Here is a 21564-nt window from a genome sequence, read left to right as displayed (position 1 = left end):
TATAGACAAGTTTCGTAGTTGAAAATGCATATTTTGTAATTCTTGAAACAAAAAGAGTAAACTAATGCATTTTTTAGCCTCTTAAGAAGATTAAACGTCTAAAGTTTCAGTATGATCGAGTAGTAGCTTCTCAATCTTAAAGATTTCTATCAAAAAGCAATACCTCCTAAAATTAAGAAAATAACTCAAACATCTCAAACAATTATCAACCAATTATATATTATAATCTTAAGAAAACAAATATAAATCATATATTGTATATTATAATATATTATATTTATAGACATTATATATTAAAATATTTAAAAAATCAACAGCATTATATATTACATCTTATAAACATAAAACCAATCAATATTAGCATTAAAAAAAAATCAATATTATATTATTATATATCCACAACACAAATACCCAACCATTCATTCAAATATATATATTTTTAATAAAAAAAAACTCCAGCCATTCATTCAGCAATAATTTTCTGGCTCAACGCCCAACCATTTGAGAAATTATACAGTTCTCTAGTGGACCATGTTACTTGTCTATCATTTCACTTAAAGATTCATATTTGTTTAAAATTGCTGAGTTAGTAATCAGTTTTTGTTTAAAAATTTTTTATATCTCAGCAATTTTAAATAGGTGAGAGTCTTTTAGTGGAATGGCAGACTACGTCACTTGTCCACCATAAGAACCTTATAATTTCTCCAACCATTCACTCAGCTCTATTCATTTAACCAACCTAGTAAAGATCATTCTATAGCAACTCAAAACTATACAATATAGCAAACAAAGAGAGAGCGAGTGATACCAGTGATGCGGTGATTAAATTCTGGCAAGTATGGAGATTGACGGTGCAGAGACAAACAAAAGGGTACTGACTGCACGATGGAGTAAACGTAAGACAGATTTGGGTTTTTTATTTTTTATTTTTAATTGAGTATTAGGGATTTTTTAAGGAAGACAGATTTGGGTTTTCTTTTACACCTTTTTTTTTTTTTTGGGTTTACATGTATATTCCAACCTCCTATTTAAAAGTCTCCTCAGTTCGGATTGTAGGCTGTAACTCGCCTACATGAAGCCGAAATTGCTAGTAATTGCCGGTCAGTCATTCGATGGTGAATTCGTTCTCGGGCCTTGTACACACTGCTCGTCACACTACCTGGTTGAAGTGTAAGGATCATACGTCTGTAATGCATTGTATGTCCCATAATAGGTCCCATTCTGCTACCCTTTCCCGAGAGTCGATGACTATTCATATCTATTACCTTGACACTGGGAGGATTAGCCTTTCATCATATTGTAGCAGTGACATTGGGCATATTAGCTGGCCTATTCCATCTTAGTGTCCGAAAATAAAGTATACACCAAACCAAATCAATATGTACTTAAATATAAACACAATCACATTAATGGTAATGGTTCCTCTTCAACATTTGACTTTAAAACTATCAATGTAAAAGAGAAATGTATACTTTCAACCAAATGAACTAATAAAATGAAATATAATAATAATAATAATAATAATAAAAAAGAAAAAAAAAAAAGAAGATAACGACTTGCCCGTACCCCAAATCCCCACAATGTCATCTTTACTCCTCTTTGAAAAGAAGAAAAGATAGTGATGAAGTGAGAAAAAAAAATTGTGAGAATCAACGGAACTGTGGAAATAGACTTTTTATTTATTTATTATTGATGTGGAAATAGACTTGAAAAAGAGATAAAGAAGAAGAAATTAAAAAAAAAAAAAAAGAGATTTGTAAAGAATTACAAAAACAAATACACAAACTAATAAATTAATAATTTCAACAATGTCAAAGGAAACAAACCTGAAATATGAGATGGTGATCAAGTGAGTAAAAAGTTGAGACAATCCAAAAATCTGTGCAAAGAAACTAAAAAGATATGTCAAATGTTTATTTTCTATACTATTAATAAAAGTATTTTTCTATTTCTTTTTCAATTTTTAGCGTACCAAAATATCCTCATACAAATTTTAAAATAACCTACCCTTTAATTTAATTTTTTTCCTACAAAAAAGGTTAAAACAATGCTATCATCTCGCATACAAAAGGGGAGAAAAAAAACTGTTATTCTCACCACCCATTTATATTCATCTATACTATTAATAAGAGGAAATTAAAAAAAAAAATGTATGTTTGTGGGGAAAATATTTATTTATTTAAAAAAAATGTATTAGTGTTTGACTACTAACGTGAGAAAAAAAATGCCGAGGTGGAAGAAAAAACGGTTTTTTTAATTATTAAATTTAGCTAAAATTTAGGAGTTTTTAAATTAGTAATTCTACATGTCTAACCCTATTATTTATGTTTTACAAATAGATAAATTTGGGTATCTAAATTGAGGATTCCAAACAGGGAAAATCCTTTGTGAGATTAGGAATTAAGGAAACTGGAAAAATATAAAAATTAAATAAAAGAAACCGGAGAGTCTTCATAAAGTAAAAAAAAAAAAAAAAAAGTTGGAATATGGTTTTGAGAATTTTTTTTTTAAATTTTAATTTTTGGATAAGTTAGTTTTAAAATAAAAGTATCATAGAAGTCTTCCATACTCCTTTTTTTGAAATACCAATTCTTTCTTTCCGCGAACTTTTCTAGTGTTGAAAGCCAAAGGAAAAGGAGAAACTGAGAATCGAGTTGGAGAAACCCGCAATCAATCCATCTACATAGAAAGGAGAAACAAGAAAGGAAAGGCTCAATGTTGAATTGAGATCTCATTAGTCCGGTAAAGATCGAGTCCAGTTATAAAGGGAATGAATGGGCTATATTGATGAAAGATGGGGTAAAAACAAGCGAATTTCCCGGGAAAACGTAAAAAGTTCGATTCTCCATGCCCCATATGAAAGGAATTTCGTTGACAAGCAAAAATCCCAAGAAAACGCACTTGGATCACATTTCGATGTCCTGTTAGAAGGGAAATTGGATCACAAGCAAAAAAGACGGGAAAACACAATGATACGACGGTGCGGGCCGGGGGTTTGCGCAGTTGAGTCTCGTGGGCCTGTTCCGGATTTCGATCAGAAGGCAAGGCTGCGAGCGAAAAAAGGAATTGGATCACGATAAATGGGTCATTTTACTACAAGTCCATTCAATGCGGTTTCTAAGCATTCAATTGGGCTACCCCTACCTAAAAAAAGGGAGAAAACCACTGGCGCAGGTCGCTTCATTCCGCCATCTTACCCATATTCTATTTCCCTCCTCAGTACCTTCGATGAATAACTAATTGATCGCGTACCGTACGCTTTCGGAAAGGGCAATTCATCAATCAAGGAATTCCGGCAAAATCGAAGATCTACGCGACCAAATGCCTAGCTGCCCACCAGAAAACTACAGGAAAGACGCCTAAGAAGCCTTGGATGATCCACATCTCAGGGTCAGGCGCTGATGAGCACATTGAACTATCCATGTGGCTGAGAGCCCTCACAGCCCAGGCACAATGACGCAATTCTCAGGGGCGCGCTCCACCACTGAGCTATTGAGGTGGAGCGGTCGGCGGTTAACGTAGATCAGAGAATTCCTTCTTTTCATTCGCATTCTCTTAATTGGTCATTCATGAACGTAGTTGTGCTCCCCCTTTTCTTATCTCCTCTGTTGAGAAAGCCATTTCTTGATTTCACGGATGAGATTCGGGGTAACGTAAGCTCCTTATCATCATATGTATCTGATAGGTAGGTGCAGGTTTTGGTTGAATGTTTACTGTGGGCTTAGCACCTGGAGAGATCAGTCTTATGTTATGGGGTCAGACCGGAGCTTTTTGTAGTGCTAGAATTTAGGAATAGTGCTTGGGAAAGTCGCTCGATCCTCCTAAGCTAAGGGAGAGGGTCTTTAGATGAAATGTTCTTTCCTAGGAACAGCTTCTACGATCACCGATGTGCCTTCAATACAAGAAGGTTTACAAAGTCCTTGACTCGATAAGAATGTAGATGCAGTTACAGGCCTGATCCTAGGAAAGCCGTCCTAGAAGCATAACTATGTTGAAGAAAAGTTTGGTTTCTTATTTTTTATTTATGGGAAAGGATCGAAATAGATCCCCCCTTTTTTCGTAGTAAGTGATAGCTGTCAGATGACTGGGCGTAAAGGGCACGTAGGCGGTGAAACCCGCGAATGAGAGAGAAAGTCAGAGGGCGAAGATCATTCGCTTGGCGAATGAAGTGAAGGCACCGGCCACTTTCTGCACTTTGAATAGTGTCCATTTAGGGTAGAGGGACAGTAGGTGTATAGTAAAACAGCCACCTTGTTGGTTGATGTAGTTTCGGAACCTAGACTTCCGGTCCTGATCATCTTCGAAGCTTTGTTCTCTATCTCGGTCTCGGTTTCTTGTTTGTTCTTCGAACATCAACCGTCTACTCAGCTCAATGAAAAGAGAGAGAAATGGAGTCAGTTAGCCCCTATTCATATTAGTAGACCGGAACTGATAACATTCGAGCTAAATTGAGAAAAACTAAAATTCATTGTTAGCCAAGGAAAATGACTCGTGAGAAAGACAAGATAGACTTTGACCAGACGCGCTCAGAATCTTTTTTTTCTTCCGGGGGGAAGTTCTCGCTCCTTCACCTCGTAAACTCGGTAAAGCGGCTTCGCTTCGCTCCTCGCTTTTGTTCAATTATAAAAAAATACCCACTTTGATGGAGATTTGTAGCGTCATTCAAGTAAATACATATTGAGATCGTAGAAACATGAGCTTGTAATATAGCTACACCTAATTCCGGGTTGTCCTCAAGTCTTGTCCTTATTAATTGTGTGGTCTAATTAATGGTATTTCTAAACCATAGAAAAGTCCAGTCCAAAGAGGAGAATCGTGTTATATATAGTTGTAAGGACACGATTATTTAACGACCCAGGAATGACATTGGGCTTGTATGTAAAGGGCCCTAACAATATGATTTGTAGAGAGTGGGCTTGAAAGGCAGGACCTTGGTCGCAGGTCAACAGTTTAGTCGTGGTTTTTTATGGAAGCTTATATATGTGTGGACTTGGCTTGACTAGCTCAGCCTTCCATTGTTGCGGATTGTAGGATTTAAGCCCTCGGACTACGTCCGAGGAGCACAGTATCCTTCCCTTTCTCCATTTTTTAGGATTTTCCCCTTACTCCGGGGGTCCCTTTCCCCTTCGCTCTCTCTCCTTTTTATACTAGTGTTCACTTCCCTTTTAGTGTCCACGTGTAAGTTTTACTTTCTGGGGTACAGACCTGTCCTGTCAATCCATACCTAGAGTGGTTGGGGGTGGTTGGAAAAGTTAAATAGCATGGTTTGGAGTATGGGCCGGTCAGATGCAGGATTCTGTACTACGATGTTGGCAACTTTCTCCCTTGTCCTGCCCCTGTACTGAGTTTGTCCTTTTCTTCAGGCGTTTTGTGAGGTGCTGAGCATAAGATCGTCCTCAGCCATGTCCTTGGGCCTTTTTTGGGCTTTCATTATGCGTCCTCGGCAATAGCTCTCCTTGACTTAGGCCTTGGGCCCTAGTGTAGAGTGGGCCTGGGCCACGAATTCTTTGACCCCACAATAGTATAGATATATTTGTAATTAGGGATTTGTTTGGAGAAAATGAATTTTGTATATTTTTGGGTTTGTTAACTTTGTTGTTCCAACTTTATTTTTTTGAATTTTTCTGTAACAATTTATAAGGGCCAATTATAAAACTTTAAAGTATAAATTAAATTTTTTTTTGATGAACTGAATTTTAAATTTTGGCTATCATATCAATCAAAATGAAAATTAAAGTCGGGGGCCCCAGGTTCGCCTCTGTTCACAACCTTCAGTCCACAAATATGACCTTGGCATGCACCTAAAGTCATGCCCCCCATATTTGCCTATAGTGTCAATTGACTCAATTCATGTAAAACAGATCACCTAAAGTTATGCCCCGCATTTGCCCATATTGACAATACATGTAAAACAAATCTGTTTTACATGAATTGTCAAGGCAAATATGGGGCATGGCTTTAGGTGCATGCCTAGGTCATAATTGTGTACTGAAGATTGTGAATGTGTTGCACTGTCAAGTATGAGTGGATGTAAATTAGCTAGGTGCAATGCAAGCCACAAATTTTGACACTCTGCACGTAGGCATGTCCTCGTTACCATTGTACGGTAAAATGAGGGTCACATGTTCATACCACGAAAAAATACATAATGTGCGGTGTCCACTCCTATGTGAATGAGAGAATACATGTTACGAAAACACTATATACCACCTCCCATACCACAGGCAGTAAGAATAAGAAGAAATAACTATAGTTAATATACCAACTTACCAGGTAGTATTATAAATATTCCATTATACCAAGTGAGGGGATCAAAACTAACTCCAAAGACATGGAAGACCAAAGAGGTGAAGATCATCTATCATCTTGGGTGTTGGGAAATTCGATTGTCATTCAAATGTCTCTAAGAGCTGCAATTGAGCTAGACATCTTCAATATTATTGCCAATGCAGGTTCTGAAGCTCAACTTTCTGCAGCTGAGATTGTTGAGAAGATCACAACAACCAATCCGAACGCGGCTATCACTTTGGACCGGATACTAAGGCTGCTCAGCGTAAACTCTCTCTTGTCAATGTTTCAAAGGCCATGCCAAAGTGGGGATGATGCCACACATCAAGAAATGTGTTATGGCCTAACACAGTTAACTCGTCACTTAGCAACTAATAAGGACGGAGTTTCCTCGGCTTCGATGGTGCTACTTTTCAGTGAAAGAATGATGGTTGAACCCCAATACATGCTTAAGAACATGGTGCTTAAACCAGAGTGCAAGCCTTTCTACTCAAACTATGGTGAGAATTTTTATAAGTACGCAGCAAAGGAGCCAAAGTTCAATAAACTATTCCAAGAATTTATGACACAGCTCAAAACTATTCTTGGATGAGGTACTTAAGGTGTGTTAACGTATATTATGTTATGGGCTTTAGGCCCAGCTAGGTTATTTGTATAACACACTTGTACTTGTACTACACTTTACTTGTACTGCACACATGTGCCTCGTATATAAAGACACTGATGTATATTCTTTGATTTGTGAAATACAATACAACTCATTCAGTATTTCTAACATAGTATCAGAGCCATTGTTCTAATTTTCTTGTGCCTTGCAGTCTTGTTTTGTTGGTATTTTTCGCTGCCTCAACTTCTGTGGTCAGTAAACCCTTTCACTGCCCTCTCCCGACAGCTCCGCCGCCGTCAGAGGTCCTCAGGGTTGAATCTCCACCACCAGAAAGCTCCTCCTCCGCCGCCAAAACCACTGCCATCATCGGATCTGTCACCTCTGACCTCCGATTAGGACATAAGATATATCACCGTGTAGATTTTCCATCGATCTACACATAGCCGTCGGAAAAATCCACCTCTAACCATCAACGCGCTACCACGCGCCGGTCAAAGTTTCGGCAAATTATTCCATGTGCTTCACGAGCCACCAGGGTAGCTCCGATCTTGTTGCCACTGACACCATCAGAATCGTCTTTCTTCGATCTGCATTTTCGGGAAAGAATCGGCTTCATTGGACTGTCCACGCACCCTTATGTGCTGCCCTAAGCTTCGGCGAATTTTATCCACGCACCCCACGCGCCGTTGGGTTACCTGCTGACGTCATCGCTGACGTTATAACTACCACGTCAGCCCTAGCTGACGTCACCTGCTTACATCATCGCTAGTCTGCCTGCTGACGTCATCCGTTGACTTTTCTTTGACGGTTGACTTTGACTAGGTTTGACCGTTGACTTTTTCACAGAGTTGACTTTTTGCAGTTCAGGTGCTTCTTACCTAGTTTTTCGCGTAGATTTCATTTTTGCAATCCATTTTTGCATATTTTGCTTCTAAATGAAGAATAAGAATAGGTCTTCTTCTTGTTGCAATAATCGTCGCCGACAATCCAGCAAACGTTTTTGCAATTTTTGCAAACGTTTTGGCCATAATATTGAGACTTGCTATCATCGCAACAAATCAGCTGTTTCAATTTCTGCTGCTATTGTTGCTAACACTAAGAGTGTCCAACTAATGGCTCCCGTCTCTGCACAATCTAGGTCTTCAAAATGCACTTTCACCATGTCTACAGATGACCTTAAAAACATCATCGCCAATGTCATTCGTATGGTTGGTAATGCATCTTATTCCTTTTCTCTCTCAGCTTTATCTGGTATGTCTCCTTCCTCTTAGCTTATGGATTCCGCTTGTTGCAATCACATGACACCTCACTCATCCTTATTTTCTGAACTTAAACCTGCACCACACCCTCTTAATATTCGCACAGCAAATGGTTCCACAATGTCTGGTCATACTATAGGTTCTGTTTCGACCTCCAACCTTTCGGTTCCTAGGGTCTTTAATGTTCCTGACCTTTCTTACAATTTATTTTCTGTTGGACAATTAGCTGAGTTGGGTTATCGCATTATATTTGATTATTCTGGGTGTATTGTATAGGATCCGAGGACAGGACAGGAGTTTGGGACCAATCCTAGAGTTGGGCGTATGTTTCTTGTGGACAACCTTCATCTTCCACTCGTTGCTCCTGTTTTTGTTGCTGCAGCTACTACAGTTTCTTCAATTCCTTCCCTTGCACTTTGGCATGCTCGCCTTGGTCATGCATCTTCCTCTCGGGTACAACAATTAGCTTCTAGAGGTTTGTTAGGTTCAGTGTCTACAGAAAATTTTGATTGTGTTTCATGCCAATTAGGAAAACAACCAGCTTTTCCTTTCAATACTAGTGAATCTATATTCACTGATATCTTTGACCTTATTCATTATGATGTTTGGGGGCATTCCTTGGTCTCTAGTATTGGTGGATCTCGATATTTTGTTATCTTTGTTGATGATTACTCTCGCTAGAGCTGGATTTTTAATATGAAACATCGTTCTGAATTATTGCAAGTATATTCTAATTTTGCAAAATGGTTGAAACTCAGTTTTCCAAACACATCAAAATTTTTCGATCTGATAATGCTCTTGAATACACTCAATATGCTTTCCAAGCTGTTTTGCATTCCTATGACACTGTTCATCAACTAACTTGTCCAGGTACCTCTCAGCAAAAAGCCGAACGGAAACTTCTTCATATTCTTGACACTGTTTGTGCTCTCCTTCTCTCTACCAAAATTCCTTCTCCTTTTTTGGGCGAAGTTGCTCTTCATGTTGTTCATGCTATTAATTGCATTTCGAGTCTTGTTATCCAAAATCAAACTCCATATGAGCGCCTTTTTGGGTCACCTCCAGACTATCACCACCTTTGCTCCTTTGGTTCTGCTTGTTTCGTTCTTCTTCAGCCACATGAGTATAACAAACTTGAGCCTCAGTCAAGACTTTGTTGTTTTCTTGGCTATGGCGAAACTTAAAAGGGGTATCGGTGTTATGATCCTGTCTTTCATCGTCTTCGTATTTCCTGCAATGTTGTCTTTTGGGAACATCGCCTCTTTGTCGAGCTCTCTCACTTCCGTGCCTCCCTATCTTCCTCCCCTGTTTTAGATCTTTTTCCAGATGAGGCACATATTCCTTCTGTAGCTGCTCCTGATCCTCCTGTAGTTGCTCTTGATTCTCTTGTAGACTTCTCTGTCCACCACCAGATATCACTGATCCCTTTCCTAGTTCACCTTTTAATGAACAAGTGGAAGATGAACAGGTTGAAGATGAGCTACCGAACCCCAATCCTGAGCTTGGGTCCCCTGCTCCTGCTCCGCCTAAAGATCTTGCACAAGACATTCCACCTCGTCACTCAACTCGGGTAAAATCTATTCCTGCACATTTACTTGACTATCATTATTACATTGCTCTTGCTACACTACACGAGCCTCACATCTATCGTGAGGCTTCCACTGACCCTTTATGGCAGATTGCAATGAAAGAGAAACTTAATGCATTATCTAAAAACCATACTTGGGATTTGGTGACATTCCCACCCGAGAAATCTGTGGTTGGTTGTAAGTGGATCTACAAGATTAAGACTCGCTCTGATGGGTCCATTGAGCGCTACAAAGCTTGTCTTGTTGCAAAAGGTTTTACACAGGAGTATAGGATTGATTATGAAGAGACCTTTACTCCTGTTGCTTGTATCTCATTTGTCCGTGCCCTCTTAGCTGTTGCTACTACCAGTAAATAGGATCTTTTTCAGATGGATGTCAAAAATGCATTCCTTAATGGGGATTTAAGTGAAGAAGTTTATATGCAACCTCCTCCTGGTCTCTTTGTTGACTCAAACATGGTTTGTTACTTTTGACGTGCACTTTATGGCCTTAAACAAGCTTCACGAGCTTGGTTTGCCAAATTTAGCTCTACCATCTCTTGCTTGGGTTACATGGCCAGTCATTATGATTCTGCCTTATTTCTTCGTCGCACTTACAAAGGCACTATTTTACTTCTCCTGTATGTGGATAATATGATCATAACTGGTGATGACCTTAGTGGCATTCAAGAACTCAAGGATTTTCTTAGTCAGCAAGTTGAGATGAAAGATCTTGGACATCTCAACTACTTCTTGGGTCTTGAAATCACTCATTCTACAGATGGACTTTATATTACTCAAGCCAAGTATGCTTCTAAACTCTTGTCTTGAGCTGGACTCACTGATAGCAAGACTGTTGACACTCCAGTTGAGCTTAATGCGCATCTGACTCCCTCATGGGGAAACCATTGTCTAATCCCTCTCTTTATAGACGATTGGTTGGCAGCCTAGTTTATTTCATAGTTACTCGTCCAGACATCTCCTATGTTGTTCTTCAGGTGAGCCAGTATTTGTCTGCTCCACGATCAACTCATTATACTGCTGTTCTGCGCATTCTTCGATACCTGAAGGGCACCCTCTTCCATGGCCTTTTCTACTCAGCTCAGTCTCCTCTTGTACTCCGTGCATTCTCTGATGATGATTGGGCAGGAGATCCCATTGATCGCAGGTCCACTACAGGTTATTGCTTTCTCCTTGGTTTTTCTTTGATTTCTTGGCGAAGTAAGAAACAAACTTTTGTGGCCCACTCCAGTACTGAAGCAGAATATCGTGCTCTTGTTGATACCACATCTAAGCTCTTTTGGCTACGATGACTTCTTAAGGATTTGGGTGTGTTCACATCCTCTGCTACTCTCCTTTATTGTGACAACCAGAGTGCCATTTATATTGCTCACAATGATGTCTTCCATGAACGGACTAAACACATCGAGATTGATTATCATTTTATCCGTTATCATCTTGTTCGTGGTGCTCTCCAGCTTTTCTTCGTCTCCTCCAAAGATCAACTTGCAGATATCTTCACCAAGTCACTTCCTAAGGGACGCACTCGTGATTTGGTTGACAACCTCAAGCTGGTCTCACATTCACCTTGAGTTTAAGGGGGGCTGTTAACGTATATTATGTTATGGGCTTTAGGCCCAACTAGGTTACTTGTATAGCACACTTGTACTACACTTTACTTGTACCGCACACATATGCCTCCTATATAAAGGCACTGATGTATATTTTTTTGATTTGTGAAATACAATACAACTCATTCAGTATTTCTAACAAGGTATATCGTGGTTTTGAAGAGATAAAAGAGTAGTTGGATGTAGGGGGCGGCATGGGAACTTCTCTTGGAAACATAATTTCTATGTATCCCCACATTCATGGAAAAAACTTTGACATACCCAATGTAATTAGTGTTGCTCTCAGGCTCTCAGGTTTGACATTTTCCTCTTTTCTTATTATTATTTTTTTTTTGGCAATGTCTACCTATTACATATAGCTTACATACATGCTACTTTTGCACAAAATTTGTGACAAAAGACATGACAGTTCTTAGAGAAACATGTTAGGAACCCTTTTGACATCAGCATTGAGTTTCAAAAAAAAAAAAAAAAAAAAAAAACGTCTGTCTGCCGTCATTAGCTACTACCTCGGCTCAACGTTGGTATTTTTATAAAAAGTAACTGTGGTTAATTGATTGCAGCAATTCGCTTTTTCAATGGATTTGTTGTTTCTACGTAGTCTCCCATTGATGTTTCAAGAGAGCTTGAAAAACCCAAATTTGTGTACAAAAATACTACCCTCTTGTGTGTTTGTAGAAATGTGCTCTATGGTTTGTATTTATATATACTTGAAGTTCTATCGAACGGCTGAAAAACTAAGTTGTTTGCCCAATTGCCCGAGTCTCAATTGGTTAAGACATGCAATTTGATTGGTCGAGATAAGTGACTGTTGACCTGTTGAGCCAGTCGAAATGCAGCACAACAACAGTCTATTTTCTACTTATTTCTTGAGCCTTCCACTATTTTGAAGCTGATTTATCTTGATCAAATATAATCCATTTTAATTCTATCTAGACAAACTAAGTTCTAAACTGTTACAATTGTTTATTGTTGCCAATCTAAAAATATAGACTTTACATATTAGTTGTAAAATGATATCTTACATCTTCTCAGTTCTCATTTGAAATATACATATTAATACAACTAAAATTCATTCATAAAGGTCATCAAAAGCAAACAAAAAGTGGTTGTTGACTGGTTTATCTTACTTTTCTTTTTATAAAAATAAAAATAAATAATTTTTGTTTAAAATGAACAAAGGAAGATAAACTATCACTTTGCTTTACTTTTTATAAAAATAAAAATAAGTAAATTAAAAAAAAAAAAAGGAAGAAACAAAGAAACAAATGAAGATAAGTATCGATAGTGCCGTACACCTATAGAAAATCTGAAAAGACAAAGCCTTTGTTTTCTTTGTTTTGCTGAATAAGCCTTGTTTTCATTCAGCCAAACCACATCTTCATTCGGTCAAAGGGTGTGTTTGGTTGGGGTGAAAATAGAGAGATGAAAATAGGGTGAAAAATGCTGTTTTTCACTGTTTGATTGAGGAAAGAAAATAGGAGAGACAGAAAATAAGAGAGAAAGTTTTCCCTTCTGTGTCCACTTTTTTTTAGGGATGGCAATTTTTGCCCGACCCGCGGATACCCGGTCTGGCCCGACCCTAATGGGCCGGATTTTACCCGGTCCGATTAGGAATAGGGTTGAGTATGGGTTTTAAAAAAAAAAACCCGAAGCGGGTCCGGGTTTTATTAAAAAAATCCGAGACCCGACCCGAATAAAACCCGGTACCCTAAAATTACAAAAATACCCCCTCTATATATATATACCTATCATCTAACCCTAACCCTCATTTCTTCATCTGCTCAGAACTCACACTGCCTCACTCACAATCTCTTCAGCTCAGTCTCGCCACTCTCACTCACTCACTCATCTCGCCGTCACCGTAGCTCACCGCCGATCCCTCTCTCCACCGTCCCAAGCTCACTAACTCACAAGCTCACTCACTCACTCTCAATCTCACCGCCGACCCAACTGTCCAACCTCTCACAGTCGACGTAGCCGGTCCCTCTCGTCGCCGTCCCAAGCTCTCGCCATCGGTCTCTTTCTATTCTGTTCTCTGCTTTTCTTCAATTTTTTTTTTTTTTTTTTTTGTTGATATTGATGTACTCGGTCTGTTCTGTAGCTAAATCAAACATTTTGTGTATATATATAAATGATAAAAGAAGAGTTGAATGTGGTTGTAGTGGATTTGTGTTTTTGACTTTTTGTGGTTGTTTTGAATGGTGGGTGTGATTTGTGTTTTTGTTCAAGTTTGTTCCTTTTTGGATTAGTTGGTTTAGCTTAGGAGATGGAGAGCTCAGTGAAAGAAGCTCAAGGTTTTCCCATTTTGTTTACTTCAGAGTTTCAGTAAATGGATCTGCTTTGTATGTGAGGTTCACAGTTTTGAAATTTGGATTTCGTTGTTCTTGTCACAGTCTCAAGCCAAAGTATCTGAGAGAGGGGTTTTGTGAGTCTCTTTGCATTTTTTTTTTTTTTTTTTTTTCTGTTGGGCCATGATTTGGGTCGCAGATTAGGCCCAAATCTGGTTGGGCTAAACGGGGCCCGCGGGGCCCGACTGGGCGGGTCTAGGCCCCGGGAAAAAAACCCGTTTAATAAACGGGCCGGGTTCGGACTACAGGTCTTGACTCGCGGGTCGGGTCCGAATATGAAAAAACCTGATCCGAACCCGACTCGTTGCCATCCCTACTTTTTTTATCCTCTCAAATTGAGAGGAAAATGAGGAGGGAAAAGTGATGAGAAATGCATTTTACACAAATACCCCCGCTTTATTACACTTACCTACCCTCTCACTTTCCCACTATTATATAACAAGGATATAATAGTCAATTTTTCTCTCCAACCAAATAAAAAAGTTTTCCACTCTCCTATTTTTCCATCCCTCTAACCAAACATACATGAAGAAAAACCAAATCTTTTCTATTCTCTCACTTTTCCATATTCCCACTAATTTTTCATTCTCCCCACTTTTCCACTCCTCCAATCAAATGGACCCTTTACCTAACAACAAAGAGAAAATCAAATCAATAAGGTGGCATTTGGTATGGAGTAAAGTTTAGGATTCTTAGGAATATTAAAAGATTCTCACGTTTGATTATAAATCACATAAAGAGAAAATCAAATCAATAAGGTGGCGTTTGGTATGGAGTAAAGTTTAGGATTCTTAGGAATATTAAAAAATTCTCACGTTTGATTGTAAATCACATAAAGGAATCAGACGCTAGAAGTATCTAGATTTCCACTCAACATACCTCTTATTTTAGGAATGTGGATTTCATTTAAAACAGATGGATATTCAAATTTCCAAACTTAAAAAAATTCACATTTGTTATAAATTGACAATTTTACTATTTTTCACTTATCATTTAACGAATGAAGATAAAACATAAAACAAATTATCAATATCTATTCCCTTATCTTTATCGCTTCCCGTCGCAACAACTTAAATGCAAAAATAAAATAAAATATTTAAATCTCCTATTTGAGATTGGTTAGATGCTAAAATAAAATAAAATAAAATATTTATTTTTATTAACAAACATAACAAACATAATGTCATGATTTCCATAAAAAAAAAAAAACAAAGAATTTAAATAGTTATTTTTGTATTATACATGTCATTTTGAAATTTTAGAATATAGTTTTAAAGAATTTGTAATAATTTATAGTTTATATTTTGTTTGTTATTATTTATTTGGAGGAAATTTTTATAAAAAAATTGATATTGGGTTTATAAATATAAGGATAGTCTGATCAAACAGAATGCTTGGAACTCGAGTTTGGTAAACTCAAATTTCACTTGGAACTCGAGTTTAACAAATTTGAGTTCCAAAAAGATGCTACATAATTAAATAACTTTGGTCAAATGCTATATAACAAAATTTTCCCAAAGTGCACGCTTACTAAACATAGAGATTTTCATGCATTGGCTAAATTTTGAGCTTAATTAATAGTCATTATTAGCCTAAATTTTTGTTTCTCTTTTATCTATTTATTTTTAAAAAAATTTTGGTTAATATTTGAGGGACCTTTTTATATTTGGGGGCCTAAGGCAATTGCCTTACTTGCCTATATAATAAAGCATACATGAATATGCAGTCGAAGGTTGCATATGGTAAATTAAAAAAATGGGTAATCCATGCAAAGCAATTCCAATAAATTTACATCAGCAGAATACAAGGATATAAAGATCTAAATAAAACGGAAGATCGAAATTAATTATCATCCGTGAGAAATAAAATGGAAATTCAAAATTATCATCCGCTAGAAAATAATAACATGGCCAACTTCTACTAGATAATAATATAATCGTGCCACTTCTTCCATTGGAAAATATAATAATGCATGGCAACCTGTTTTTAAGATTAAGAATAATAATTAACAAACTGTAGTGTTGTAGTTTTTATGCAAGCAGTGGATACTCCATAACTGGGATGATGAACACTGCAAGAAGTTGTTGAAAAATTGCTGGGAAGCATTACCAATTCATGGGAAGGTGATAGCATTGGAAATTCTAATCCCTCAAGTATTGGGAAACGACTTCGCCTCAGTGAATGCAATAATTGATGACTTCTACATGATGCTCTTGCATGGGGGCAAGGTGCGAACAATAGCTGAATTTGAAGGCCTGGGAAAAGCTGTAGGGTTTGCTGAAATAAAGACATTCCCGATTGGTCAAGGCATTAATGTTATTGAATTTCTTAAATATTAAGAAATCAATTGAATATTAAATAGTACGAGTCCCCTCTAGGGATATCGATGTTCAAATAAAGTCATTATATGTATTATTGAATCTCCCTTTCATAAATAATATGTTCTTTCGGTGTTGGTAAGAACTTTAAAAGAAAGGAAACTTCTTTAACTTATACTCATTTTTCAATGTGGAGTTAAGGGGAGAGAGGAGAAGGTCTTAAAGAAACTTACAGTGGTGTATATCCAAAATGGTCTAACTCTTGGATACAAGAAACTCACACTCATTTTCCAATGTGGGATTAACTCACTATTTTTTCTTTTGAGAATACTAAGTATTTTTAATACACACACACGAGAAGAGGGGAGAAGGTCTTAAAGAAACTTACAGTGGTGTATATCCAAAAGGGCCTAACTCTTGGATACACAGTACAGACTTTAAATCTCTTTAACTCACACTCATTTTCCAATGTGAGATTAACTCACTGTTTTTTCTTTTGAGAATACTAAGTATTTTCAAGCGATGTCAAATCTTACAAATTATAAAGGTACGTATATTATAAAGTAGTCATTTTATACATCCAAATGTAAAATCATCATTTTACATATCCACAACGATCAATATTGGACTTAGTATTTTAATTTATGATTTTTTTTAGGATAAAGATAGAACTTAGTTTATGATATTTACTTCAAGATAACTGTTATTTATCATCCATTATAAAATGTAATAATAGTTAAAAAAAAAAAAAGTGCTGCAACACCAGTCCATTTTGTATGTTGTTAGACACATGAATAAAAATTATTTATATTAAACAACATAATTACTAAAGTCAAAATCAAATTTACGGTATATTTTAGTGAGCAAAAGCTTATAAATTACCTTAATTTAGTAAGAAAGATCTTGATACTACTCGGCTTACTATTTTTTGCCATTTCATTCTCATTCTAACATCTAACTTAATTACCCTTGAATCAAGTGGGCGCCATCTTGAGGACAGTTTCTTGTTTCTTTGTCATTTCATTCTCCTTCAAACATCTAACTTAATTACCCTTGAATCGAGTTGGTCCCATCTTGTGTACAGTTTTTTTGGTTTTTTTTTTTTTTTTTTTTGGTCATTTCTCATTCTAACTTCTCACCTTTTTTATTTTTTTTGGAGAAGTACTGTCTAATTGACATCTAATTTAATTACCCTTAAATCAACTTGACTCCATATTGAGAGTAGTTTTCTTTTTTTATTTGTTTGTTTGTTTATTTGTTTTTTTTTTTTTAAATAAGCGGACAGTTTGTTAATTTCACAATGAACAGTCAATTATACAAAGTAGTGTGCATTTAGTATTAGTTTAAAAAATCAGTTTTTTTTACTATTTAACTTATTTTTGGTACTATTTATGAGTCCCATTATACTATTTCAGCTACTTTTCAACTTTATTCACAGTACTAAATTTCAACAAAAATTTTTAGTTTCAACTAAATAAGCTGTTCTTAACAGACATGTAGTATTATAAATGTTCCATTACACCGAGTGATGGAAACATATCAAAGAAAACTCCAAAGACATAGAAGACCAAAGAGGTGAAGATCATGTATCATCTTGGGTGTTGGGAAATTCGATTGTCATTCAAATGACTCTAAGAGCTGCAATTGAGCTAGACATCTTCAATATCATTGCCAATGCAGGTTCTGAAGCTCAACTTTCTGCAGCTGAGATTGTTGAGAAGATCCCAACAACCAATCCGAGTGCGGCTATCACTTTGGACCGGATACTAAGGCTGCTCAGCGTAAACTCTCTCTTGTCAATGTCTCAAAGGCCATGCCAAAGTGGGGAATATGTCACACATCAGGAAATGTGCTATGGCCTAACACAGTTAACTCGTCACTTAGCAACTAATAAGGACGGAGTTTCCTCGGCCTCGACGGTACTCTTTTTAAGTGAAAGAATGATGGTTGAACCCCTATACATGCTTAAGAACATGGTGCTTGAACCAGAGTGCAAGCCTTTCTACTCTACCTATGGTGCAAATTTTTATGAGCACATGGCAAAGGAGCCAAAGTTTGATAAACTATTCCAAGAATTTATGACACATAGCGCAAAACTATTCTTGAATGAGGTACTTAAGGTGTATCGTGGCTTTGAAGAGGTAAAGGAGTTGTTGGATGTAGGGGGCGGCATGGGAACTTCTCTTGGGAACATAATTTCTATGTATCCCCACATTCATGGAAAAAATTTTGACTTACCCAATGTAATTAGTGTTGCGCCCAAGCTATCAGGTTTGACATTTTAATTTTAATTTTAATTTTTTTTCGGCAATATCTATTACAAACACTTGTTACATACATCTTACACACGTCACTTTTGCCTAGGGGTGTGTAGAAAACCCATCAACCCGCCAAACCCGACCCACCAAGTTGGGTTGGTTTTTAAGACTTGGTAGGTTGGGTTGGGTTACAAAAATCTTTTTTATAACAGGTTGGGTTGGGTTTGGATCATAAAATTACAAACCCGTCAAACTCGAACCGACCCACCCATATTTAATATATATTTAAAATATATTATATATTTAATAATTTTTTTTAAAATCAGCTGTAGGGCACTTTTATATATATAAATATATATATTTAAATATATATATTATATATTTAATAAATTTTTTTAAAAAAAAAACTAGTTGTAGAGCAGCACTTCCTTGATTCCTCATACTAATACTAATTTAATATATATATATATATATATAATATATTATATAATTAATAAATTTTTAAAAATAACCAGTTTTTCCTATCCTATATAAAAGCCAATTAATTCATACAAACTCTAATAAATTATTATTGTTGTTTAGTCATTAGTGTTGTTTGCCTTTAAGGAATTACATTGATACTAATCTTTAGGTTTTTTTAATATATTAATATTTATATTTTTTTTTACTCAATTTAATAATAATAATAATAAAAATTGTCAAATCCATGGGTTCAACTTGACCCATGTGGGTTGGGTTGGACTTATGTAATTAGTTGGGTTGGATTGGGTTGAATTTTTTTTGACCCACCATGGTGGGTTGGGTCAAAAAATTCCCTCAACCCGACCCATGCATACTCCTACTTTTGCCCGCAAATAATGAGTAAAAAAACAAAAATGTAACAAGCGCGTGTATAAAAGTTATTTTCCTTTTTTATTTTTTTTATTTTTTTTAACTATGAAAGTACGAAAATTTTGTATGTGAATATGTACACATACAAAATAAGTTTAAGCATTTTTTTTTTTTTTTTTGCTGAAAAATAAGTTTAAGTATTAAAAAAGAAAGGACACGGTAGTTGTCAGAAAACTATGTTAGGAATCTTTTTGACATTACTATTTTTCAAAAAACAAAAAGACATGTCTGCCTGCCATCATTAGCTACTACCTAGGCTCAATGTTGGTATTTATTCTTAATTTTAGTGTTTTTGTTTATTCACTTTATTGCATCATATTTTTCCATCCACTAGTTAATGACATATTCTTTTTTGACACATATTAAAAATGTCCATAACTAAATTGAAACATTTGAAAGATTAGGAACAATTTTGAAATAGAGAGTATGTAAAAGTTAAGGACCAAATGTGTAATTAAACTTACCTAATATAATATAGATTGAATTTGGATTTGATTATTTAGAATATGGATTTAGAAAACAATGGTTTGTATAATTTGTTTGCTAAAAATTACAAATGCATGATTGAATGAGCATCAAAAATTTTACTCAAACAAAAATACTTACGATATACATATTAGTTCTGAAATGATATGTTACACACTTACACCTACTCATTTGAAATATACGTATCAATACAACTCAAATGCATTCATAAATGTCATCAAAAGAAAACAAAAGGTGGTTGTTTTATTTTCTATTTTTCAATTATTGATTTCCATGATTTTATTATTTTTGTTTTGTTTTACACTGTTTAATAATAATAATAATAATAATAATGCCACTTAAGGTGGTTTTTCTTGATGAAAATTGCCGTGTTATAAGTTATAACATGCATCATTTATTTTCCAAAACTAAAATTCTTCCCTTTTTAATAATTAACTTGAATTCTTATCCCTTTTTAGGTGTGGAGCATATCAGTGGAAATATGTTTGAATCTTTACCAAGAGCTGAAGCAATTTTATTGAAGGTTGGTTATTCTTTCATTTAAAAAAAAAAAAAAAAATCATTTGGTTGATTTATACATGAAGTCGAAGGTTGCTATGGTAAAATAAAAAAAGTGGAAAATCCATGCAAAGCAATTCCAATAAATTTACATCAGCAGAACACAAGGATATAGATGTATAAATAAAATGGAAGATTGAAATTAATTATCATCCATGAAAGATCAAAATTTTCATCAGCTAGAAAATAACATGGCCAGCTTCTACTAGCTAGATACTAATATAATCATGCCATTTCTTCCAATATTTGAAAATATAATAATGCATGGCAACCTATTTTAAGAATAATAACAAACTTTACACGTGTATTCTAATTTGTATGCAAGCAGTGGATACTCCATAACTGGGATGATGAACACTGCAAGAAGTTGTTGAAAAATTGTTGGGAAGCATTGCCAATTCATGGGAAAGTGATAGCATTGGAAACTCTAATCCCTCAAGCATTGGGAAACGACTTCACCTCAGTGAATACAATAATTGATGACTTCTACATGATGCTCTTCCATGAGGGCAAGGTTCGAACATTAGCTGAATTTGAGACCCTAGGAAAAGCTGTAGGGTTTGCTCAAACAAAGATATTCGCGATTGGTCAAGGCATTAATGTTATTGAATTTCTTAAAAATTAAGAAAGAAATTCGATTAGTGGTACGAGCTCCCTTTAGTGACGTTGAACTCTGAAGTGCCCATTTCGGATGCATTTATAAGTCAACTTATTGTTTATTTTATTCGATTTGCTAGTCCCACGTGAGTTGCATACTTATTTAATAAGAAAACAATTTGATTAATGGTACAAGTTCCCTTTAGGAATGATGAAATGAAGTGCCCATTTGGAATGCACTTAATTATAAGCCAATTTATTGTTTATTTTTCTTGCTATTTGCAGGTTCCACGTGAGTCACGTATTTATTTTATTTATCTTTTACTTTTTTTTTTTTTTTTTTTTACTATTTGTGAGTTTCATGTGAATTATTTATTTATTTTACTTGACTTTTACCTTTTATATATAGCATTTTAGCAAAAAAAATTTCATAAAAAAGCTAGATATGCTGTTCCAAGAAAGAAAATACTCCATTTCATGAATAAAATGCTCTTTTGGTAAGAACATTTTTCAAAACTCAGAGCACTAGCAATTGGGGGGTGTAAACCCACTCCATCTGGGTTTGTATACCTAAAAGAATTTGCAACCTATGAAAGAGAGAAATAAGAATAGTTTTTATTATTTTATTAGGTAGTTTATATTATTTTATTAAGTTGTATGTAAAAATAAAAACTGAGATGTATGGTGAGTTGTAAAATGAGTTGATAAAATAGATAAAATAGTGTTTAAAGATGCAAAATAATTTTTATTTTA

The 21564-nt window shown here is 35.6% G+C and overlaps 2 protein-coding genes across 2 annotated transcripts; both read left to right on the top strand.

Annotated features, from left to right (window-relative positions):
* The first annotated feature begins 6331 nt into the window (after window positions 1-6331).
* Window positions 6332-6880, top strand: LOC126701001 ((S)-scoulerine 9-O-methyltransferase-like). Its single transcript, XM_050399150.1, has one exon. It carries the CDS (start codon window positions 6332-6334, stop codon window positions 6878-6880), a length of 549 nt encoding a protein of 182 aa, XP_050255107.1.
* Window positions 6881-17646: 10766 nt separating this feature from the next.
* LOC126701000 ((S)-scoulerine 9-O-methyltransferase-like) lies at window positions 17647-20839 on the top strand. Its single transcript, XM_050399149.1, has 3 exons — window positions 17647-18292; window positions 20115-20179; window positions 20543-20839. Exons 1-3 carry the CDS (start codon window positions 17647-17649, stop codon window positions 20837-20839), a joined length of 1008 nt encoding a protein of 335 aa, XP_050255106.1.
* Window positions 20840-21564: the final 725 nt, after the last annotated feature.

Source organism: Quercus robur, chromosome 9 (assembly GCF_932294415.1).
Source record: "Quercus robur chromosome 9, dhQueRobu3.1, whole genome shotgun sequence".
Lineage (NCBI taxonomy): Eukaryota > Viridiplantae > Streptophyta > Magnoliopsida > Fagales > Fagaceae > Quercus > Quercus robur.
This window is presented reverse-complemented; position numbering and strand designations above follow the sequence as displayed.